The 25136-nt window shown below is 43.2% G+C and overlaps 2 protein-coding genes and 1 pseudogene across 8 annotated transcripts; all 3 read left to right on the forward strand.

The window, feature by feature from the left end:
• Window positions 1–749: 749 nt before the first annotated feature.
• LOC120685934 (protein DOUBLE-STRAND BREAK FORMATION-like) lies at window positions 750–5530 on the forward strand. Of its 7 annotated transcripts, none has more exons than XR_005679889.1 (8): window positions 750–1262; window positions 1960–2127; window positions 2316–2369; window positions 2740–3076; window positions 3229–3372; window positions 3762–3891; window positions 4259–4510; window positions 5021–5530. XR_005679889.1 is itself a non-coding variant. In XM_039968066.1 (7 exons), exons 2-7 carry the CDS (start codon window positions 2114–2116, stop codon window positions 4432–4434), a joined length of 855 nt encoding a protein of 284 aa, XP_039824000.1. In that variant the 5' UTR covers window positions 750–1262; window positions 1960–2113; the 3' UTR covers window positions 4435–4939. The 7 variants fall into 7 exon arrangements, 1 of the variants encoding a protein (XP_039824000.1); XR_005679888.1 differs by having other exon boundaries at window positions 752–1262; window positions 5242–5530; XR_005679890.1 differs by having other exon boundaries at window positions 754–1262; window positions 2748–3076; window positions 5242–5530.
• A 1308-nt stretch (window positions 5531–6838) lies between these two features.
• LOC120684625 (LOB domain-containing protein 12-like) lies at window positions 6839–9056 on the forward strand. Its single transcript, XM_039966507.1, has 2 exons — window positions 6839–8302; window positions 8405–9056. The coding sequence occupies exons 1-2, from the start codon at window positions 8114–8116 to the stop codon at window positions 8831–8833; spliced, it is 618 nt and encodes a 205-aa protein (XP_039822441.1). The 5' UTR covers window positions 6839–8113; the 3' UTR covers window positions 8834–9056.
• A 5148-nt stretch (window positions 9057–14204) lies between these two features.
• On the forward strand, window positions 14205–22639 carry LOC120684626 (annotated as a pseudogene).
• The last annotated feature ends 2497 nt before the right edge of the window (window positions 22640–25136 follow it).

The following is a 25136-nucleotide window of genomic DNA, read 5'->3' on the forward strand; positions in this document are numbered from 1 at the left end:
CTGAGCAACTCACTCCCTAACCCACCTAAACACACGCACACACACTGCTCAGTCTCCACTGGGGATAAACCCCGGCGCAGCACCCGGTCGATCCCGATGGGATTCGAACGCGGGTGGGTGGGTTCCCAGCCGGGCGACCACACCACCGGGCTATCAGCCCGTCTGCGTAGCCAGAAAAATTGCTTGCAACGTTGTGTGGCTACATTGTGCCAAATCTTATCGTGAATTTTTCCACTGAGAGCTTGTTCATATACCAAAGTGTAAATGGCCGATGAGGCTCGGAGAAATCTAGATCCAATCAATATAGATGAAAACTACTCGAGTAGTGCTTGAAAAGAATTCCGATACGAAACCTAAATACTCCCTCCGTATCTATAAAACTTGATATTTTGGATAAGATTTGAGTCAAACATTGAGAATATAAATCATCAATAACTTTTAAGTTGTTGAGTTTGCAAATGTGAAAATTATATGAATAGATTTGTCTTGAAAAATACTTTCATAAAAATATACATATACCACTTTTGTCTAAATATTTTTATAATAACAAGTGGTCAAAGTTGTATTTTGGAGACCGTGTCGTTGTCCTAAACGTCAGGTTTTATGGGTACTGAGCGAGTATTTGTTGTCATCCTAGCGAAGTTATTTTTGAAGATGACGAAATCACAAATTTTTCTTCAAAATCCAAATCCCCACCCCACCAAACAAATCTACTACATATATGCCGATCAACGCGATCTGCCTCCACCTCCCCTTCTCTCCGTCCAACGGAAGCCTCCCTCTCCGGAACCGCACCCGCACGCCCTCCACTGCATGAACCACCGCCACCGCACGCTCGCCCCACCCTCCGCCTCCACCGTACGCGCGCCGTCGTCACTCCGCCCGGCCGCCGTACGCTCGCCACGCCTCCACCTCGAGTTGCCCTCCACCGCACGGCCAGCCGCCGCCGCACGCTCGCCCCCCCCTCCACCTCCTCCCTCTGCGCCCGACACCTCCGCACGCTCGTACGGCTGGGGCGGCGCCTCACTGCCCTTCGCCCGGCGCCCTCACCGGCTCGCGCGACGCCACCGCTGCCGCCTTTGCTTGGCTGACCGGGGCGGACGCCTCACTCCCCTCTCGCGCGCTCGGCCTCTGCTCGGCTAGGACGCCTCCCTCCCCTCCGGCGCACGACCCGCCGCCGTGCCGTCCCAGCATCTCACCCTCACCCACCACCGCACCTCGACTTCGCCCGGCGGCCGCTCGTCCATCGCCCGGGCCCTTTCGTGAGTCTGCTTCTTCGTCCTGCCCCTAATTGGTTCCTCCATGAATATGATTCATTAAATACGTTTGTGCGCATACTCTATTTGTTGTTTGTCAGACATAATTTAGATGATGACTGAGACCTATTGATAAAGTTTGTCCATCCACGCTTGCTGTGCAGTTATATTGTTCCTTTTCACTTGTAATCTTCAATGAGTAATTTCATCATGGAATGTGTGATTTGAAGTTGAGGAGAAAACTTTTGGTGGTGACTGACTGCGCCCCATTCTTAAATGTTCCAGTGGTACTATGTTAAGTGGTTGATTAGTCTGCATTTGATTTTGTGGAGTTGCACTGCAAGTACATGGAACTTTTATGTCTCGAATTCTGCAGTGGTACTATGTTAAGTGACGCTTGTTATTTGGGATGTTTGCTCACATGTCTAATTCTTTTTGGAATCAATGACTTTGAACTATATAAACTAGATATGTGTCAAGATTATGAACTCTGAATGTTTCTGAATTTCTCAAACAACCAGATCCGCATACCGACTACCTCTGTGAAAAAGCTATCAAAGATCCTAAAGTGAGTCGATGATAATACCACATTGAGGCAGTGTTTAGTTTGCAAAAAATTTTGGCCATTGGCAGATCTCCTGGCGAATTCGTTTTGGCCCAAATATTTTGGATGGTGTTTAGTTCCCAAACTTGTTTGTGACAGGGTGGGAGGGGGCTGGGTAATTTTGTCTGCGTGGGTGGGCCGGCTACAGTAATTTTTTGCCTACACGGTACCAGGCCGAAAAATTTTGGGCCAGGCCGAAATTGTTCGGCATCTAAACGCTGCCTGATGATGGAGGGATTTCATCCCAACAACAATGGCTGCATCAAGGTTCATACCTTTCCCCCTCAGTTCTACTTCTACATCAACACGCCCCTATAAAATCACCGTTGCTATTTACTTTTAATCAAAAAATATTCTTATTTCCGTAGCATGTGCTATTATTATACGTCCATGTTATACTTGCTGGCTGTGTTTAGATTGGAACAATGATTCTGAATTGTTCTGTTTATTTTCAGTTTGCATGGAGATAATGTGAAAAATCGATTGATAAGAGAGCAAGACCAGGCCAGGTAGGAGGAGTTATCTTAGAAATCATGTGCAAGTTAATGGTTTTATTTTTACTTTTCCAAATCACTGTACGGTGACTTACTCTTCCAAGAGGTTTCTAGGAGACTAGGATTGGAAAGGGAGCAAAGCATGGATTTTAAGAGCTTAGAGAATGAAAATATGGGTGGATCCCTCTAGGATGATTCTTCCATTAGCTTAGTTGTGATGCCTTAGTTACCGAGAAAATGTTACGAGATGAAAGGGTACATGTTTATTAACATGCATAATTGGTGGATTACAATACTTTGAAATAATGTTATTTATTGTGTCTTTTAGTTCACATTGAATTATTTTGAATTCTCATAAATTTTTTTTTGCCACCCGTAACAACGGGCATTCAGCTAGTCAAAGCAAAAAAATGGTGGCGGTGGCGGACGAGTATGAAGACGCTCTCTCCCTCTTCGCCTCCCGCCTCCTCTCCCACCCCTGCACCACCTTCGGGGACGGGGAGGGGGACCACCACCTCCGCCTGCTCCAGGCCGCGCTCTCCGCTGGCCCAGACGTCCCCGCTCTGCTACACACGCGCTCCGCCGCCCGCCGCCTGCTTCAGGACCGCGCTAAGGAGGCATTCTCCGCTGCGCAGGCGCAGGCTCCTCCCCTGGACCATGCCCGGATCCTCGCCGTCGCCGACTTCTTCGCCCGGGCCTTCGCCCTCGTCGCCGATGTCCAGGTCAGGGTCAGGTCACGACCACCAATTGCTCTTGCTAGGGTTTTAATTGGACCAATCGCTGCAGCATCAGTCCACTCTAACAACATATGGTGTTTGTCCACGCACTTGCTGCTAATCCTTAACTCACTCTATTCATGCATCTACACTCACAGAGCTGCCTTGCCATGAGATATGAGGCCCTGCTTCTGCGACACACTAAATTCTCTGACAACCACCATCTCAAAGTGTCACGTGAGGAGTGGTCAACTTTCGCAAAGGATGCTCTTCACGACGGCTTCTACAACATTGCTTCCAAGGTAGTTCAATTCACCTCTACATGCTTCCCCATTACAGTCCTCATTGTTTGGTGTTTGCCAGTTAAGGCGATAAGGTTCAGTACTGCGAGGGACACAGCCCAGTAATCTCTCTGTAATTATCCAGATAACTCTACCAGCACATAGTAATTCCATATACATATTTTCGCTAATTGTGATGCTGCTTCCCCTGGGCACCGACCAATTTATATTATTCAAATGGGCAAGCATAGTCTCTTACACCATCTGAAGCAAGTGATGAAAGTTGATTGATTGCTATATGCTATATTTCTACTGATACAATATTGTTTGTGGTTGTACATCTCAAGGCACACAAAAAAGAAAACAGAGTACCCTGTAGACTGACACTGGTCTGCATTGTAATTTTTTAGGCATTTGCATATGCTACTGCGCACACTCATCGCAGCCAGTTGGACTCTACTAATTCCATTGAGAAGGACAAGATCAATGATATGACTGGACTTCAAAACCTGGCGAAGTCATTATCTGCAAAGCATTCTGGTGAGTTGTGCAATGCCATCAATTGTTTAAATTGCATGCAGAGAAACTGAGTTCGCTTTGACTCTTGACGAAAAGTAAATGTGAGAAACTGAACTTGCTTTATTTTTACAAATTGAGTGAATGAAAGATTGATACATGCATACAATCAACAGGAATAAAATATCTGACCGCCTGCTTTATCAAACATCTGTTATATACGACAGTTGCAGGGCTATTAGGATCAGAGTCTGATCTTGACCCTGCAGCATAGACAATTAGACATAGCTCAATTCATAACTCATGACGCTGAATCTTCTCTTATATATCAGTGAAATGTTTGAATAATTTTCCAAGTAGCTAACCGGTACTACTCTTTCTGCCGTGACAGTTCAGAGTGAGTCAGCTGAATACATGAAAAGGAGAAATTCAGGTGTTCATGAGAAGTATAATTTGCAATCAGGAAAACCAAAGTTACCAGGAAGTTCAATGTATATGTTAGGGATCAAAACAAGGAACATAAAGAAACTGCTTCATAGTCGTGAAAGGAATTTGGGGGATATTTGAAGCAATCTTAGTATGGCATCTTCCACAAGACTGACAATAATGACCATTATCTGCAGTAGGAGCCATTTTGTGAAAGGTCAGTTTAATGCCTTAATTTTACTTATTTCTGGAGCTCTATTCTTTTTAACGTATGTCTTCCTAACACAGCATATATGCACTTCAATCTCTTATGCCTAGTTGAGCATCTGCAGTACCAGTACCAGCTCATAGGAAATTAGGAACAATATCGATGACCACATCAAGTCTCTTAAAAATCGAGTTATTCCTTTCTATCTGCAATCCTTGATTAGAACATAAGGCCACATTGAAGGCCACATTGAAGCGTTGTTGTCAGATAGCTACGTCGTTCATCTGATTATTAAAGTATGTGGGGGATGCATTGGTAGCATGTGCATGCCAGCCGTCCTCATTTTCTTTAGTAATCCACATCATCTAGTTCATGCGGAACCCCTGTTCATCAGTTCACCAAATTCAAAATACAGTAGTTTTCAGCTTACTTTTATAACATTGGATCCTAGTTTTTTTTTAAAAAAAATGGTGGCTAGACCATCATCCCTTATTTTTGAGCTCAAAAGTTTAATGACAGGTCAATTGCATCGAAAATAAGCTGTTCGCATGGCGGTATCATGCCATTGGCATATTCGCTATAAATGGTTTGGTGATTACACTACTATAATATTTAACTACATTTTCCACCATTATTTTTCTTGCTGGTTGATTACTGGCCCATCTCATCAGTGTACAGTTTTTTGCTTAGTATATATTTCAGAAATGTTGAACTTTGCTTTTTATGTGGAACTCGATTAGGCGAGAATTTTTGCAATGGAGACATGAAGTGGAGTTCATGTATGAGTCTTTGATTCAAACTTTAAGACGAAGCTGTCAAAGACTACATATATACCTGTGTCCTTGAGTAGCATATTCACTCTGCAAGTTGCTACTTTCCATATCTGCAGAACGTTGTTCATGTGCAGGACAATAATAAATAGCAATAGTGTCATGCTTAACATGTTGCCTTATTATATGAATTGAATTTTTTTTGACTGATGTGGATGCCAGATATTGGAAAAACGGTGCTTGTGAAGCATTTTCTTTTGATACTATTGCTTGGGAAATGCTCCACCATCTTTTTTGAAAGAAAAAAAGAGAGAAATGGGCAGGGTCTATGTTTTCCTTTAGAAATGTGCTATTCGGCACAAATGCACAATAGAAAAATCTGTCATGATATAATGCAGTTCAGCAAAACCTTGGACCCTTCTTATATGCTGTTGAAAACTTACCTGCAAATCTAGAAGGTTTGTAGTTGGAAATAACAAGCATGCTTTGGTACAATGAATCCTGAGTCTCTTGAATCGGCGTAGATGGGAACATGTGGTCGAGGAAAGGACATGTCTGTTGCATACATATGCTAGTAAGGATATTTGTTGGAATGCTAGGTAAAAGAGTTTAGAACATAACCACGAGTGATAAAGATATATGCAGAGGTGGCTCATGTGGCCGAGCCATGCGGGTGAGCTCGCAGTTTAAATGTCAGCTGAAGACTTTGTGAAGTAGTTTTACGGAGTTGCCTGTGAAAACAACACTGTCGGCAAGCATAATTTAGTGGTAGGGGCCTGGGCAGCCGCGATTGTACTTGACTGGCATGGCATCCATCCACATTAGGCTGCAATCACACATTCACACCTTTGGAAGGGTAGCTTTTGATAGCAATCACATGTGCATGCTCGCATCGCAGCACCCTCCCTTAGAAGTCCTGCCTCCTCCACCTCCTCTGGGTGGGGAGACTAGTTGCAGTTTGTATGCAAGGCATGCCATGCATGCGCTCGGCAAGAAGATCAGAAAGCTGATCCTCCATCAGATATATATATATATATATATATATATATATATATATATATATATATATATATATATATATATATATATATATATATATATATATATATATATATAGTAGTAATTTGGAGGTCTTGTCTGAAGATGAATTAATCATTGTGCATGCTTATATAGCTGCTTGTTGTTGATCTCAAGCAACGGAACATCGCAGGATGGTGCAGTACACAAGGGAAACAAAAGGTGCTTTGTCTCTTGTGGCCTTGTATTTCTTTTTTTCGTTTTCATACTAGCTAGCGCCAGGAATATAATGAATGGCGCACGAGTCAAGAATTGGTGCTAGCTACTCCCTCCGTTCCAAATTATAAGTCATTCCAAGAATCTTGGAGAGTCAAAATTTTTCAAGTTTGACCAAATTTATATAACAAGATAATAACATTTATGATACCAATTAAATATCATTAGATTCTTTGTTAGGTATATTTTCATAGTATACCTATTTGATGTCATAAATCTTTGTATTTCTCTCTATAATTTTGGTCAAATTTTGAAATGGTTTGACTCTCCAAGATTCTTAGAATGACTTATAATTTGAAACGGAGGGAGTAGCTGATATAAGCAGCCTCTGCCGCGAATTTGTTGTGTCATGTGAACTGGAAACAGATGCTGGTAAAATATACACAAGACGTTGGTTGTAGAGTCTGCGTCGCCGCAGCTGCTGTCCTTGTCGATGCATGTATGACTACAGATGTATATATTATGATTAGCACATACACGCTTGCTCTAGCTAGCTATATATACCATGAATAACAACCCTGGCCTACTGTTGCAATGCAAGACAAATCCCTAATCTTGCTCTTGTCTTGGCCTTGTGCCACTCCAGACCTACTGCGGACATACGTGCCAGCTTTTCTCGTCATGCATCTCCGTTTACATGCCGTCTTCTCTTGCTCGAGATGAGATTGGGAGAGGTGACCACGTGAATGTCTAGAAAACAAATAAACAGTGCATATGCTAGTACAGATTACTAGCAATATTAGAGCTATTAATTGTGGTGTTCATTAGAGCTAGATTTAGCAGCGCAAAGTCTAAAGAGTGATCTGACTATATAGTCTTTCATCCCTGCTAATATATTAAGGTCAACTCCCAACGTGCATGGGGGCTAAAAGTCCAGTACAAGTGGTAAAATAAACATGCTCTAGAGCCTTATTAGGTGTAGGGCACCACCATTGTTGGTCCATCTCAATGGTCAACGCATTTCTCAAGAAATTTACAATTATATATTGTAAGTGTGATTGAAAAATGTGGTCGAGTAACATGTGGCTACATTGTCAAATGCATGCAATACAATCTGTCTTGTGTGTGGCAGAGTTTGAAGTATGAAGTGTGATGCTTAGATGCAACTGCTGCGTGGACTGAAAGGTGAAGCAAGGTAGTATATTATCTCCATGCCACAACTGTGCTGTGCTGATTGGGAGATGTACTTATAGAATAGTCGTCCATGAACGCGTAGACCAATCCGTGGCTTTGTTTGTTTTTTCTAGTAGTTATAGTTAATTCAGGAGAGATAAAAAGCAGACCTCCTCGATCGGTTGTATATGCGTGCTGTGCTGTGAATGATCCAATAGGAAGAAAGGTCATTATTAGCTGATAGATGAGCATGACAACACGATACAAATCTATCATGTTTGTCGTGACCCGCTAGTTAGCGGAGGCTTTATTTATTTGTTTCTCTCTGCCGCTGTTTCTATAAAAGAGAGGAGGCTCTGCACCCGGCAGTCTCCCCCTCTGCTTCCTTCCTTCCCTCCCTTTGCGATTAATCATCATCCACTGCTGTGAGGTTGGCATGGCATCCATGGCCGGGCCCGGGAGCGGGAGCAGCAGCGGCTCCTCGCCCTGCGCATCGTGCAAGCTGCTGCGGCGGCGGTGCACCCAGGAGTGCGTGTTCGCACCCTACTTCCCTCCTGAGGATCCTCACAAGTTTGCCATCGTCCACAAGGTCTTTGGCGCCAGCAATGTCAGCAAGATGCTCCAGGTCTGCTGCCATCCATCCATTATATATATAGACTGAATTGAATGTGCAGTGCATCTCAAAGCTGCCTGCTCATTCATTTTTCATAATTAACTTGGCACACAGGAGCTGCCTGCTCAGCAGAGGGCCGATGCGGTGAGCAGCCTGGTGTACGAGGCCAACGCACGGATGAGGGACCCCGTCTATGGCTGCGTCGGTGCCATCTCCTACCTCCAGCAGCAGGTTTCCCAGCTCCAGATGCAGCTCGCCCTCGCCAAGGCCGAGATCCTCTGCGTCCAGATGCAGCACCGTGCCCATGCAACTGCTTCACCACCATCATCGCCGCCATCGCAACAGCACCACATCATGGAAAGCGAGGCTTATGTTAGTAGCTTGCTCGTGCAAAATACCCTGATGAACAGCAGTGCCGCTCATCATCATCAGCAGCAGCAGCAGCAGATGGTGGGCAGCAGCTTGGGTTCCTCGGGGAGCACTGCAATAACTGCAATCATGCTGCAGGAGGCGTGCCTCAAGAAAGAGTCCCTCTGGGCGTGAACTTCTGTTATTTTCCGAAAAGATGTATGGGAAATTGATACACACAGGAGATAACTGGGGCATCATAATCTCTCCATTTTTTTCCGCAAAAAAAAAATCTCTCCATTTTTACTCAAAGCTAGATTAGAGTACGTTAATAAGACAAAACCGATAGATCTGCTTGTAAAGATAGAGAAAACCAATATAATTAATGTTATTGTTGAGAGTCGGCGATGTGATCGAATTGAATGCGCGTGTTTGGATTGTTATTCACATGGTATGCACAGTAGGTGCCCTAAGAAGCATCACAAAGCCTTTAATTTCTCAAATAAACCAGCCCGAAACTGGATGACTGCTCCATACCCACCTACTAGATTCCTAAGCTTTCTGCACAAGACGTGTGTCCCTTCATCTGCTGGGTTGCACAAGGGCTTACCTGGCTTCACAAATATTCTACCTGTCCTATTGTACTTGATAAATGCCAAGGCAGTAGAATAACTAGAGATCTTAAAAATACTTGGGGGTGCTCCGATCCGAGTCATCAAGAAATCATCAAACCAAAACCTAATTTGTTTCTTATTACTTTGCTAAAATAAGGAAGTGAGTTGCAAGTAGCTCTGATGGATCTGTTAGAAATGATTCGTACGTGGAGGCTAGGTGCTTTTACTATAAATGATTCGTACGTGGAGGCTAGGTGCTTTTACTATTTATATACTTTTTGACCATGATTGGGTCGGTTTTGATATTTTCAAAGTTGCAAGCTAATTAAGGTGCATGCATGAGGAGGTGAATCTAGGACAAACATATATAAGAATCAGTTGTTGACCCCCACAGTGTTTGCATACATGAGTGGTTTTGATTGATCAAAACTTTAATGTCTGTTTGCAGACGAAATTTTGAGTTGTGTATTGATCACAAAGCGTGGTTTATGAACAGTAAAATCATTTGCCAGAACTACTCCATGTGGTAAAAAGCCTAGATCGATTAATAAGAAGTATTCGGTGAATATAGTAGAAGCTAGCATTTGGCAATAATATGTTAGTCCCTCCTCCGGCTCATATATATAGCGTTTGCGTTTGAGTATTTGATTATACTAATCCATTAACCCGTGCTCCAGCATGGGTTAATAATTTTAAGATATTAAAAATTTATATACAAAACTAGGACTCAATGCTAAAAAAATTATTTAACTTGTGGTCTCACTCGTGCTAAGTATTCTAATACAATGTTATATAAGTACGCACTTATCTTTATTGGACTGTGATAGTTTTATTACTAATTACTCTATATACTTTTTCATCCACAAATAATTTTCTTTCACTTTGCATTACAACTCCATATATGTTTGATATGTGTTTAGTTAAACCATAGTTTGAGCTTTGTATTTACCATAAAAGTCAGTGTTCCCCATCGCTTCCTCCATACATATATGATGGTCTACATCTTGACATACATCATGCATCTTGACATACAATGACAAGAATTGGTAATCTACAATCATATATTGGTGTATTTTGGAATTTTTTTATAATGACACATGTGAGTACTTTAAATTCAGATCTAAAGGTATGTGACTCATTTAAATGCAAATTTAGGTGTTATTTTAACTTATTTTTATAATGGTATAGCTGGGTAATTAAGAAAAATATTAGAGGGTTATTTTAGGTTATTTTTTATATGGTATAGGTGAGCAACTTATATATATAAATTTGGGGTTACTTTAGGCTATTTTCATAATGGTATAGGTATGAAATTATTTAGAAAATACATTAGATATGTTTCTGATTTTTACGAGAATTCTTAGGATCTCTCTAGGAGTATTTCTCTAGCTTGTCTCGTGAGGATTAACATGTCGGTTAGTAATAGTAAGATGCAGATAATGGTTCTTGTTCGGTCCTATGAACTGCATGCAGTTAAATTCATTGCAAGGACGCTGCTCACCCTGCAGTAAGTAGCATCTGTAGTTGTTGACAGAGAGCATTGCATTGGACCCTAGTCCCTAGCTAGTGCAATCAACCACCGCTGAGTTAAAATATTTACCAAGACCAACGATTGATTGATGGGTTAAAATTAAAACACTCGGGGAACAAAACGTCAGTCAACTGCTAAACTCAACCCTTGTCCTTTCTACTGCATTTTTATGGTGCACACATGCATGACCCCCGTCCCCGGAGCCTTCAACATTGATTCTTCATTGTTTATTACAGTAACACCAATAAGACTGGCATGTAGTAATGGGCCTGCCTTGGCAAATGACATATTGGCTTGCTTAGAAATTAAAGAAGCGGGCCGGCCGGCCGAGAGCATGTATATGCATCCTTGTGGGTCGTTTAGGGCTCCGAATAGGCCTTGCAGACCAAGATATATGACACTGTACTTCCCTCACAAAAAACAAAAACAGGATATATGACACTGTTTCAGCTAGCTAGCTACATCTACTACTACAAAAAAAAATTAGGGGCGGATCAAAATTTGACCCGTTACTACAAATGAAGCGGAATTACCGTAGCAACCAAGCCACCTCTAAAAATGCATTTTTAGGTGCGGGTTACCCCCTCACCTGCCCTAAAAATGATTTTCAATTTTATTCTAGAAATTTACTTAATTCAAAAAAATAGCACGGCTGACGGTCTGGCCTTAGTGGGCGGATTGCCCGCTGGTTCCCACGTGCGAACTTCACTGTAGAAGATTCGGACGTCTGAACCCGCGGACAGTCCGCCACCAAAGACCAGACCATTCGTGGTACTATTTTTTGAATTAAATAAATTTTTTGAATAATTGAAAATCATTTGTAGGAACGATTGAGGGTGTGGCCTGCCCCTACAAATTATTTTCAAATTTATTTCAAAAATTCATTTTATTCGTAAAAAGTAGCAAAACACATAAAAAGTGAAATTTATACCATAAGCTTATTTTGATCTATAAAATAAGAAAAAATATCAAAAATATATTTCAATGTATGTAATGGATATGAGTGTGGAAAGCACAAAGTAAACCATAATTTGTATGGGATAAGTTAGTGTGGGAGCTATTTATTATGGTTTCCACACCTTGAACTAATATGGATACTCAAATTAGATTTCCTTATTTTTTTTAAATTATACAGATCACAGTAAACTTTTGGTAAAAATTTCACATTTTAATGAATTGTTTTGCTATTTTTAATGAATTAAACAATTTTTCAGAATAAATTTGAAAATTATTTGTAGGGGTGAATGGCTTTGCCTCACCCGCCCCTACAAATTCATTTTTAGGGGTGAGGCAGGCCACACCCACCCCTACAAATATTTTTTCAATTTATTATGAAAAATTATTTAATTCAAAAATAAATAGCAAACATTAGGGGCGGACAGCGCACCCGCCCGCACTCACCTAAGGCTGGCTGCGCCATTCACCTCTAAAAATACCATTCTGCCCACCTCTACATACCTTTTTATTGTAGTAGTGATGACATCTGATTTTCGTAATTTCACACTAGCAGATTGTAGTAGGCCTGGACGACAAGCAGTATTTGGCCATCCTTGCATTGATACCTCAGTACCTCACTGTTTCTGATGCAAGCGTGCGTGGGCACAGTTCGTTGTATACACGCCTGTCGCCCGGGACCAGAAAGTGTAACGGTCGGCTGACAACTGAAGCACTCAGCTCAGCAGCTTACAGTTACTCTGATTGTTGCACTGGATTAGGCCAATCTGACCATAATAAAGAGACTCTCTCTCTCTCTGCGAGGACATAATAAAGAGATTCAATTTGAAGTTTTCAAAAGAAAAGACTAAGTTTGATCAGGGCCTGGTTAGGATGAATCGCAGACGCCCTGTTTGGTTCCTCATGGAATACGTCTTTTAGGCTCCGTATGAAGTACTAAATAAAATTTATTTGCAAAACTTTTTCAGAGATGGATGTAACTTTTCGCGATGAATCTAACGATAGTAATTAATTGATGATTGGCTACAGTGATGCTACAGTAACTATCCTATAATCACGTCATTAGATTATTCATGGTTCCTAGTAGCGCATGGGTTCTGGAGTTGTTTTTTAAACTGTTTTTGTTTGACACCCCTAATTGGCGGTCAAAGTCCATTCTAAACTATTCTAGAGATGAACCAAACAAGGCCGCTAGCATATATGTCTTCTACCGGCTACAGCACCATATAGTAAATGCACAGAATGTTAGTGTGAACCGCATTAATCAATGTTGAAGCACACACACATCGTCGGTGGATTAAAAAGATTAGATGCTGAATAAAGTTTCTAAGTCCCACATTGATCTGTTAGTTATTACGACTAAAGGACATGGTTGGTGCCTGAGGTAGTTGAGGTTGACACAGAAATAGGACACACTGTTGCTGATGAATTGCAGGCAGCGCCACTAATTCCGTCGTCCTTGTACACTACTGCCGACAATTGCCCAAGATGCATTCCAGAACATTCAGTAGTACCATGCAACATCCGCCGCCGACAACCAGTGATTTCTAGTCTGTTGCAAATTGTGGCAACCTTCCAGATCTCAGTGTATTTGGTTGAGGCGGGTCAAGACCAAAGCTTCCTTCTATTTATGCTAACATTCAGTGCATGTTTCATCAATATGGCGATAATAATGCAAATGTTCCAGCTAATACGTGCCTTAAACTACTCGCTCATCTATTCTTCAATATTAATTACACTTTCGCATGGACTGTTGTTATTCAGGAACAGGAGCACAGCTACATACAAGCGTCCGAATATTGGTTGCACGGCTTCTTTTTGGATTAGTGCAGGAAGCAACTTGTGCCTGAACCTGCAGGGAATCATGCATTCGGTTGCAACAACTATGACTACTACAGATCGTACTAGCCTTCCAAAAGGCTCAATCAGCTGGTGTACAATATGCAGTAATACAGGATATAATGCTGCTGATGCTCATTGTTCATGCTTTTCTTACCTGTAGGTACCTGCTGGTAGAATAGCAGTATCTACTGAAAATTAATAAAATGTCCCTTCATCGATTTTTTTTTTGAAAATATCAGATTGACACCACACATATATTATCACTCATCAGCCAAGCATTCCTCATCCAGATAGACCCCACCTGGATAGGACAAGATACTCCATAAAGCAAACGTGACCACAGGATTTTACCTAACCCTTTTTTGGTATTTGAGCCACTAATTTCTTTCTATGCCGAAGGAAGAGGCTTAATTAGCATCCAGCGGGTAATTTTAAGATTCAGCGCGAAACCAAATTAAAGCTAGAATATATACGTTGATTTGTGATATGTCATTTACCTCCAGGTACTTGCATCAGGTTAAATAATCATAGTGCCTCCAAACAAATGCAATAGTGATGATCTGCCCTACTCTTTTTTTTTGTTGTTGCGGAAAGTAGGGAATGGAAGGCAAAGAAAAAGGCAAGGCCCATCTTTGATGGTGTTTGCACAGAGTTATATTTTTCAGCACCTCACTCTTTAAAGAAATTCACACAGCACCGTGTCGAAAAGACATGCATTAATTACGATATCACTTATTCGTATTGATGCACACATAGACCATAGAAGAGGGGAGCCGACAAGCTAAGAAACACACTTTTCTGAAGAAAGATTGAACACAGAAGCCACTCCCAAGATGACGGTGCTCCACGCTCCAGTTGGAGTGAGGAGCATCGTGAGCTTCCTAGTGGCCTTCTTCATCGTCGTTGCCTGCTCCATCGTATTCCTCTTCGACAGAGGCCAGGATGCGCATGTGCAAATGGTGGTCGAGCATGGACGGCCAAGAAGTGCAGATGAATGTGGAAGCTGGGCTCCAAGAACCAGCGATTGGAGGGACAACTGAGGCCGGGGACACCAGCGAGGAGTGCAACTGGTCAAGGGGGCAGTGGCCAGTGGGTCTACGACAATGTGTCCCGGCCATTGTACTCCGGTCTCAAGTGCACCTTCATCTTCCTTGAGGTGGCTTGTGAAAAATATGGCAGGAAGGATTCCATGTATCAGCACTGGAGATGGCAGCCTCATGGATGCGACATTCCAAGGTAGGATACGATTACAGATTTCCAAGGTACTTTTAGATCCTTGTCAGTCCAAAAGTTCCAGCATGTCTTAAGCTCTGTCAGTACATGTTTTTTTTTGTTTCATGGAAGCTGTAACGAAAATGGCACCATTAAGCCATTATTTTGTGATTGAGTAACAACGTAATCAATGTGACTAATAAGTTTGTCAAGTAAATAATTATAGATCCCAGGGATGAAGCAAAAAGGCCAAGCAAAGCAAAACACGAAGAAAGAAATCAAAGAGACAATGAATTGGACGAGTTCAGCAGAAAACAGTGGCACCGGATGCACCGGTGACACCACACCGGTCTAACCGGTTGGCATCGGATACACCGGTGCTATACCACTGGTGTAATGGGCTAGGCAATGCCCAGCCTAAGGGGAGAAGTTCAAGTAGCACCGGTTACATCGGTGTACTATTTTGAGGCGTTGGTGCAAGCACATTGTCATGAATCAGAGAGCATGTTAAGTTGGCGAGAAGATGTTCATCAGCACCGGATGAACCGGTGGTGTTCAGGAGCGAGGCACCGGTGTAATCTCAAGACAGAAGCTGAAGATCTCTTCAGGACCGGATGAACCGGTGTGGCACCGGTGCAAGGGTCCGGTCTAACGGTGACACGACGTCAGCTGTCAGAAACCCAACGGCTACCCCATGGCGTAGAATGACCGGATGCACCGGTGCTATACCTTCGGATACACCGGTGCATGCGCAGAAAGTTGGGTAACGGCTCTAAACGGCTAGTTCGACTTGGAGGCCTATATATATGCCATCCCCCGGCCATTTGAAGCTTGCTGGAGTTTAAGGAAGTCACAAACACACCCAAGAACATCTCCAAGCCATCCAAGAGCTTAGTGTTCATATCCTTAGACCTTAACACACTTTGAGACTGTTGTGTAAAGGATAGCTCTTTAGTGAGTGAGATTGCAAGGCCTTGTGCCTTTGTGCTGTGGTTCTTGAGTGAACCAAAAGAAGATTTTGGTGCGCCGGGACCTTGGAGCTTTGAAGGCTCGCCGGCACGTCATCGACCCTACGACTTGGTGTGGAGCGGCAATGACAACCTTGTGCGGGGGACGTGGAGATCCCCATCCTTTGTAGAGAAGCTCCTTAGTGAAACCCGGGGTCAAGGTGACTGTGATTGTGTTCACGGAAGAGACTTGGTGGCCGAGTAGCAATACTCTTAGTGAGTGCTACAACAATGTGGATGTAGGTGTGCCTTTGTGGCTAACCGAACCACGAGATAGACACCCGCGTCGAGAGTTTGCTTTCTCCTATCTCTCTCTTTAAGCTTCCGCATTTCATGCTAGCAATTTGTGTGCCTTTACTTTCATAGAGTAGTTTTTTAATAGGAAAAGATATAGGTTGCTAAACTCTTTTGAGATAAGGGTTTCACATTAAGAACAACCTTAGTTGCACATCTAGATAGCATGTTTTTGTTTAACTTTGTGCAAATTAGTTGGAGCTATATGTTAAATTATTAAGTTGTCTAATTCACCCCTCCCCCTCTTATGCTAGAGCGTGGTCCGATCGCTTTCAATTGGTATTAGAGCCGGGACTCACACCTCTCACAAAGGAAGCCAATTCCATTGGCAATTTGTGTTTACCGGCTCACTTGATCGGTTAGGCTTCACCGCCTAGTGAGTTAGCTCTTTAGGGATGGGATGGATTCTCTAGGACCTCCTCCACGGTTCGACGGCATGGGCTTCCAATGATGGAAGATCTTAATGCAATCTCACCTCCAAATAAAGGGTCTAAATGTTTGGAGGGTAACTAGTGAAGGAATGAAGGGCAATAGTCAACAAGAGAAGCAATATGATGCTATAGCCAAATGTGCTATTTTAAACTCTCTTGGTGACAATGTGTTCAACCGTGTGTTTGCTTGTAAAAATGCTAAGGACTTATGGAAAACTATTAGTGAGAATCATGAAAGAACTAAAGATGTTGCAAATGAAAAATATAATGTTCTCATTGATAAACTTAATAGCTTCAAGCAACTTGATCATGAAAATGCTAAAACTATGTACTCATGGTTGAATATTCTTGTGAATGAGATCAATTCTTTAGATGTGAAGAAATTGATGATTTGAAACTCATTCGCAAGATTATTCATTCACTTCGAAGGCCGGAGTATGATTTGATGATCATAATTCTTTATGAGAAAGAGATCAACACTTTGACATCAAATCAAGTCCTAAGCAAGGTGATCACCCATGAGCTTCGCCATGATATCAAGCCATGATATCAAGCCAAGAGCGCCACCTTCTTCACCAATACATAGCGCACTTGCATTGAAGCAAGTCAATAAGTTGAAAAAGATGGCCATCAAAGATAGCTCAAGTGAAGAGAAAGAAGAGGAGGCATGCTCAAGCTCCTCAAGTGATGAAAAAGAACCAATGGACCCCAACATCTACATGCAAGTCAAGAAGATAAACAAATATTTGCAAAAAATCAACTCAATAGGGTATATGGTCTTCCTCAAAGATGGGCCTCATCACCAACAAATGAAGGTTGAGAGAAGGTTCAAGAAGAAGAAGCAACAAACGAAGGAGAAGAAGCCTCAACATGAATCATTTGCTATTTTTGGTGAATGGGTTAGTGGTGGTGAAGAATCAAGTGCAATCTCAAGTGATGAATAAAGCAAGAAATTCACCACCCGCACTAACATGGGATCATCATCCAACATTTGCCTCATGGCCAAAGGTATGGATAGCGATGTAAGTGATGATGACTCCGATTCTCCTTCATATGAAGAATTTCTTGAACTTGTTCAGGAGCACCAAAATATAATCAAGAAGCAATTAAATGAAATTAAAATTTTTAATGCTCTTAATAATCTTAATGCTATTTTCGCTACAATTTATGAAAATTTGTCATGTAAATTCAAATTGCTTAGCGAAGAGCATGAAGAACTCAAGTTAAAAATTGAGAGCATTAATGACACTAACCATGCTTCAACTTCTTGTTTTGATAAACCTAACCCTTGCAATGAGAAATTCTTTGAGGATGTTGTTGTAGAATCTTGTGATGATCTCATTGCTAAGGAAAATGATGAACTCAAGCAAGAAGTACAAAGGTTCATGAAGGACTTGGCTAGATTGAAGGGTAAGGGCATTGAGAGCAATGTCCAACCCTCTCAAGATAACCGTGAAGACATGGTAAAGAAGTTTGAGAAGGGATCCACCGTGACTCGCTCAAAGTGCCATCATAAAGGCCACAAGTCCAACAAGTATTCTCAATGAAGGAAGAAACTTTCGGATGAAAAGAACAAGAAGAAACTCACAATCAAGAGTTCTCTCATCTACACCAAGCCCTACCGGAGGAACAAGAGTAATAGCACCACCTATATGATCAAGAAGAAAACTAATGGCAAGATGGTTGCTCACAAGGTTGGGAAGCAAGAAATGAATTGGAATCACTCTATTTAGATACCCAAGGATGTCATCACCAATATGATGGGACCTCAAATAGTGTGGGTTCCAAAGGAGACTTGAAGCCTAAGAACGGCTACGGGAGATTTGGAGGCTTGGCTAACTAGAAGATGAAGGGTTCAAGCTAAAGAAGCCAAGCTCACATCTTGAACATTTATTGTCCAAGTCCCCCATAAGGTAATGATAGCTAGATTTCAATTCAAGCATCATGTAGCTTCATTACTCTTGCTAGGTTATTTGCATCCATTGCATCTTCTAGTGTTACATATGGTGGGTTGTTTGTGTCATGACTCTAACCCATGAGCAACCTACATGGTTTGATAAGTGTGTAGAAAGCTACACAAGGTTACCCTTCATGGTACATGAACTTTATAAGGTATGTATTTTATTTGTGTACCATGATCACAAGCTATAGGGTAAATTTCCCATTGTTGTCATAAATAATGTGCATACATTTGGTTGGTGATTCAAACACTAAATGCACATTTTTAGGGGGAGTTCATCCTATGGTTTGTGATTTTGAGACTAACATATTTTCAAGCTCATCTTTTGTGGTCTCATAGTCGGCCATGATCTATTGAACAAATTTTTTCTATATCCAAGTTCATAGACTATGTGCCCATGCATGTGCTCACCTTCGTGTACCAAGTGTTTTTGACCTCAAAGACTTTCAATTGGTATTCAACTTCAATTGATATCATTTGACACAAGTTACATTCAAATTGGTACATGCAAGGTAACTACAGCCCCCGGAGGTATGCATGGACTATAATCCTTTCAATTGGTTTTCTTGTCAAATCTTTGTTATTTTAGGGCTACCTCCATGCTAGTTTCGTGATTTTGTGATCCACCTTAGTAATCACTCAATTGGTATCTTCATTGATATCATATACTTGGATCATGACTCATGGAACTAACCCCTAGGTGACTAACTTTTTCCTTTGAGCCATTTTGTTTTGCCAAGCCTTTTTAGGTGATTTGATTCCAAAGGGGGGAGAATTTTGGATCAAAGCAAGGAGCGAATGAATATCTTCTCAAGGGGGAGCAACTTTGATTCCAAAAGGGGGAAAAGAAGAAAAAATAGGGAGAAACAAATGGGGATAATAGATTTAGGGGGAGACCAAGTCATCATTGGATGATGGTAAGCATCCAAGCAAGTGTAAATATTTTCAATTGTTCTCAATTGGTATCAATTTGTTAATTTTTGCAAAATTTATGCTTGCTTTGATTGTGTTGTCATCAATCACCAAAAATGGGGAGATTGTAAGGAAAATGACCCCATTAAACCATTATTTTGTGATTTTGGTGATTGAGTAACAACACAATCAATGGGACTAATAAATTTGTCAAGTGAATAATTATAGATCCCAGGGATGAAGCAAAAAGGCCAAGCAAAGCAAAACACGAAGAAAGAACTCAAAGAGACAATGAATTGGACGAGTTCAGCAGAAAACAGTGGCACCGGATGCATCGGTGACACCGCACCGGTCTAACCGGTTGGCATCGGATACACCGGTGCTATATCACCGGTGTAATGGGCCAGGCAATGCCCATCCTAAGGGGAGAAGTTCAAGTAGCACCGGTTACACCGGTGATACTATTTTGAGGCATTGGTGCAAGCACATTGTCATACATCAGAGAGCATGTCAAGTTGGCGAGAAGATGTTCTTCAGCACTAGATGAACCGGTGGTGCTCAGGAGCGAGGCACCGGTTTAATCTCAAGACATAAGCTGAAGATCTCTTCAGGACCGGATGAACCGGTGAGGCACCGGTGCAAGGGTCCTGTCTAACCGGTGACACCACGTCAGCTGTCAGAAACCCAACGGCTACCCCATGGTGCAGAGTGACCGGATGCACCGGTGCTATACCTTCGGATACATCGGTGCATGCACAGAAAGTTGGGTAACGTCTCTAAACGGCTAGTTCGACTTGGAGGCCTATATATATATGACATCCCCCGGCCATTTGAAGCTTGCTGGAGTTCAAGGAAGTCACAAACACACCCAAGAACATCTCCAAGCCATCCAAGAGCCTAGTGTTCATATCCTTAGACCTTAGCACACTTTGAGAGTGTTGTGTAAAGGATAGCTCTTTAGTGAGTGAGATTGCAAGGCCTTGTGCCTTTGTGCTGTGGTTCTTGAGTGAACCAAAAGAAGATTTTGGTGCGCCGGCACCTTGGAGCTTTGAAGGCTCGCCGGCACATCATCGACCCTCCGATTTGGTGTGGAACGGCAATGACAACCTTGTGTGGGAGACGTGGAGACCCCCATCATTTGTGGAGAAGCTCCTTGGTGGAACCCGGGGCCAAGGTGACTGTGATTGTGTTCACGGAAGAGACTTGGTAGCCGAGTAGCAATACTCTTAGTGAGTGCTACAACAACGTGGATGTAGGTGTGCCTTTGTGACTAACCGAACCACGGGATAAACACTCGCGTCGAGAGTTTGCTTTCTCCTATCCTTCTCTTTATGCTTCCGCATTTCATATTAGCAATTTGTGTGCCTTTACTTTCATAGAGTAGTTTCTTGATATGAAAGGCTATAGGTTGCTAAACTCTTTTGGGATAAGAGTTTCACACTAAAAACAAACTTAGTTGTACATCTAGATAGCATATTTTAGTTTAATTTTATGCAAATTAGTTAGAGCTATAGGTTAAATTGTTAAGTTGCCTAATTCACTCTCTCCCCCTCTTAGACTAGAGCGCGGTCCGATCGCTTTCAGAAGCAAAAAAACATACAACTAATCTGTAACTGAATATAAGAAAGGATAGTAATGCAGAGAGGTAAAATGACTTACTTTGAGGTTGCAAAACTGATCTGATTACGGTTGTTAGCTAGAGGCCAACAAGAAACAAAACATGTAAGAGAACTTAATTGACAGTGAAATATCAGACGTACGCGAGGAAAGCTTGTACCTACCTTTTATTGTATTACCTGTACCATCTCATGAGCCTGTAAATTAAAGGAGTGGCACACCTTACTCTGCGTGGTATTCATGACATGATGTTTGAATTTTACCGACCTTTCCGGAACAGATTCAATGCCATCAACTTGCTTGAAAAGCTGAGGGATAAGAGATGAACAGGAACCAATGGGTATCCCTGGTGTGCATGGTGGAGGCCTCAATACCTGATGACAGGCTCAAAACGTGCATCTTCAATGGCTCGCTCATCTCCTTCAAGGCATTGGTATATAAGTATTCCGATCCTTGACAAATCTATATACAGGCTATACAAACCAACAATAATTTTGGTTAACCGATATGAACGCACTCTAATTATTTACAGGAATACAATGCAACGATAGATTTCTACTGGTCGCCGTTGCTGGTGGAGTCCAACAGCGACAACCCCATTATCCACCGGGTGGACTACCGGATCATAAGGGCTGACAGAATCGAGAAGCGTGCCAGTGTCTGGAGGGATGCTGACATCATTGTCTTCAATTCTTACCTATGGTGGAGGAAGCAGAATGATGACATGACGATGAAGGTCATGTAAGTGCATTTCTGTAAATTCCTTCCTATTAAATTGGCATATCAAGAAAAAATCTTAGAGGATCATAAAAATAAAATGTAAACCAACAAAGTCTCCAGATGTAGTGAATTGGGTAACCATTTTGTATCTGCACATGCAGGTATGGTTCATTTGAAGATGGTGATGCCAGGTTAGACGAAATGGAAATGATCGACGGATTCGAGATAGCTCTTAAGAAACTAACGGAATGGCTTGGTGAGAATATTAACAAGAACAAGACTAGAATCTTTTTCGCGGGATCATCACCGACACATTTCTGGGCTAGCAACTGGGGTGGGGAAGACAGCAACAAGTGTCTGAATGAAACAGAACCGATCTACAAAGTCGGATACAAATCCACAGATTACAGCTTGATGGCCATGGCGAAGTCGTATTTTCAGAGATTAGAGGCAAAAGGTATACATGTTGAGATACAGAACATCACAGAGCTGTCTGACTACCGCAAGGACGGGCATCCGACGGTGTTCAGGAAACAGTATGTTCCTCTGACGAAAGAGCAGATTGAGAACCCAGCCAGCTACGCGGATTGCACGCATTGGTGCCTCCCCGGCGTTCCTGATGTCTGGAATGAGTTTTTATACGGCTACCTCATGGACAAATGTATATAATGTACATCCCTCTTGAGGACGGATCCTTGGCCACCGCCCTCGATGCATGCTTCAGCTCCGCATCTCAATTCTAGATCATCGTCAAAAGTAAAAGTATCGTCCAAGGTTGCATGTGACAGCAGGCAGACGCGGGGGAGCCCCCTGGAGTACGGTACATATACCTTTGACTAGGGTTTGCTCCACAGGTCGCCGCTAGGCATTGTACATAAACACCCGATATAGTGAAGTTCTTGCTGGCTAGCGCCCGTTGTTTTTACTCTTCGCATTGGAGGGGTTTTTCACATTAAATAATCCTCGTGTCTTCTGTGGTTTGATTTAGTTGTTCTTCGTTGTTTTTCTCGCTGTCGCTTCTAGCACTGTCCTACTAGATTCCTAAGCTTTCCGAATAAGACGTGTATCCTACTTTGCTCTGCTGGGTTGCACAAAAGGGATTACCTGGCCTAACAAAGTACTTGATAAATGCCAAGGCATTAGAATAACTGGATCTTAAAATACTTGTGTGCTCCATGTCATCAAGAAACCAACGAAGACAAACAAGGGCGGAGCTTCATGCGGGCCAAAGGGGCGCATGGCCCCCCCTGGCTGTGCAAATTTCACACGTAATGAACAGTGATTTTTCACTACTGTAGCAAAAGGATGCCCCCCCTCATTTTTCTAAAATCGAAGATCAAGCTCCGCCACTGAAGACAAACCTAATTATGTGCTTCTTTGTTCAAAAAAGCATTGAGTTGCAAGTGATTCGTGGAGGCTAAGTGCTTTTTACTATTTATTATGAAAGTTTTTCCTTTGGCAATGATTGGCTTGGTCTTCGTACTGTCAAATTGCATGCATGTGTGAGGAAGTGTATTCTAGGACAACCAGAAAAAGTACGAGCTGTAGCCCTCGCAGTGCCGCTTCATATGGATACACGCCGAGGCCTTGCACTAGGTAGGGTCCATTGCTTTTGGCATGCATGAGTAGTTTTTTTGGACATGGGATCTTTAGTTGCCTTGTTTTCCATATAGCAATATAATGGCGATGGCTTCATACTGGGAAAATATATGTGGTTCATAAGGGAGAAGTTAGCATAGTAAAATCCAATATTTAGTTATTCTCACTCCCAATTTGGTCCTAGCAGTTAAGTTTTTGAGAGAATGTGCAGTACAATTGTTTTTGTTTGCCCCTTTATTTGAAGGAAAAAGTCCATTTTTAACCATTGAACTTTAGCCTCGGTTTGGTTTTGACCATTGAACTCCAAAACTGGGCATCTTCAACTATTCAATTATCAAAACCGTTCAAATTTGACTATTTGACGATTTTGCAGGGTGGTTTTGCTGACATGGACGCCACGCGGAGATAGGCCCACTTGTTAGCATTACCACCTCTCTCTTTCTTCTCTCTATCTCCCTCTTTCTCTCTCCTATTTCCAGTCTCCTCCCTCCTCCCTGCTGGCCGCCTCCCTACTTGCCACCGCTACTTGCCTCCTTCCTCCTCCCTGCTCGTCGCCTCCCTTCTCTCCGCCGCGGAAGCACGCGGTGCAGAGGCGGAGGTGGAGCCCCCCGTGCGGCGCAGGCGGAGCAGCGGGGGGGGGGGGGGGGGGAGCCTCCTGCTAGGCCCAACATTGGGGCTCCGACAAGCAAGCAGCATGGATCCGCTCCGCCCTCCACCAGACCGGGCGCAGACGGCACGAGGCAGGGAAGGCCGAGCCGCCAACGCCGCTGCCTGCGGCTTCGCCGGCGTCGCGTGCGGCAACGGTCACCGCGTCACCTATGTCTCCCTGCCGTGTCCGTGGTGAAGAGGACAGAAGGGAACGAGTTCATCGTGTCGCAGTGGCTCCAGAGGATGGACATGAAGATTGGGGTGAGCGTGTCTGTGGTCACCACGGTCGTCTTGCTCAACCGCTCCTTGCTCGCAGTCGGGATCGTTAGCCGCCGGGGGAGGGAAAGGGGAATAGTCAGCCAACCATCATGGAAGAAGCTGGCGCGGTCGACAGCGACCCCGTGGCCGAGGATGCGGAGGGCGACAACGCCGATTGCGGCGGTGGACACAAGCATCTCCTCGCCTAGCATGCTGTTGAGCCCAATGGCGGCAGCCCCTACGCCACCCCCGGCAGCGAAGGACGCGAGCGTGGAGAGCGCGTCGAGTGCGCTGTTCTCGAGCGAGAGAAACGTGGCCCCGGCGATGGCCGGCGGCCGGTTGAGCCGGCGCGCGAGGCCCTCGAGGCTAGGGCAGAAGTAGACTGCTGTCGTGTCGGCGAGTAGGTAGAAGAGCATGGCGAGCCACGCCGGCATGGCGTAGCACAGCGTGGGGCGGCGCCCGCCACCGAGGACGCAGGGGCCGCGCACGAGCAGGGGGCTCGGAGAGAGAGAAGAAACGGAAAGATGAGAGAGAAGAGAGGAAAATGGGCTGACATATGGGCCCTACAACCATGTGTCATCCACATCAGAGAAACCACCTTTTAAAACAGCTAAATGGTCAAATATGAACGGTTTTGATAGTTCGATGGTCAAGGATATCTGGTTTTGGAGTTGCATGGTCAATATCAAAGTCGAGCAATAGTTGGATGGCCAAAAATGGACTTATTCCTTACTTGAACGCTTTAGGATTCTATGTGAGAGAAGGGTGGACCTAGTGCAGCCGTAGAGCCTACGTAACTGGAAGGTCCTGGAATCAAACTCGGGCATGATTGGCTTAATGGAGACAAGGCTTGGTGCAACTAATATGCTTTTGAGAGGAAAATGGCTGCATATGCGATG

Source organism: Panicum virgatum, chromosome 8N, assembly GCF_016808335.1.
Source record: "Panicum virgatum strain AP13 chromosome 8N, P.virgatum_v5, whole genome shotgun sequence".
Lineage (NCBI taxonomy): Eukaryota > Viridiplantae > Streptophyta > Magnoliopsida > Poales > Poaceae > Panicum > Panicum virgatum.

Bases quoted from the DNA above. Each gene is read 5' to 3' on its own strand.
- LOC120685934 (XM_039968066.1), top strand. The intron at 2,370-2,739 runs GTAGGAGGAGTT...CCGTAACAACGG, and splicing joins AGAGAGCAAGACCAGGCCAG to GCATTCAGCTAGTCAAAGCA. The intron at 3,077-3,228 runs GTCAGGGTCAGG...CTACACTCACAG, and splicing joins CCCTCGTCGCCGATGTCCAG to AGCTGCCTTGCCATGAGATA.
- LOC120684625 (XM_039966507.1), top strand. From the start codon at position 8,114: ATGGCATCCATGGCCGGGCCCGGGAGCGGGAGCAGCAGCGGCTCCTCG. The intron at 8,303-8,404 runs GTCTGCTGCCAT...CTTGGCACACAG, and splicing joins ATGTCAGCAAGATGCTCCAG to GAGCTGCCTGCTCAGCAGAG.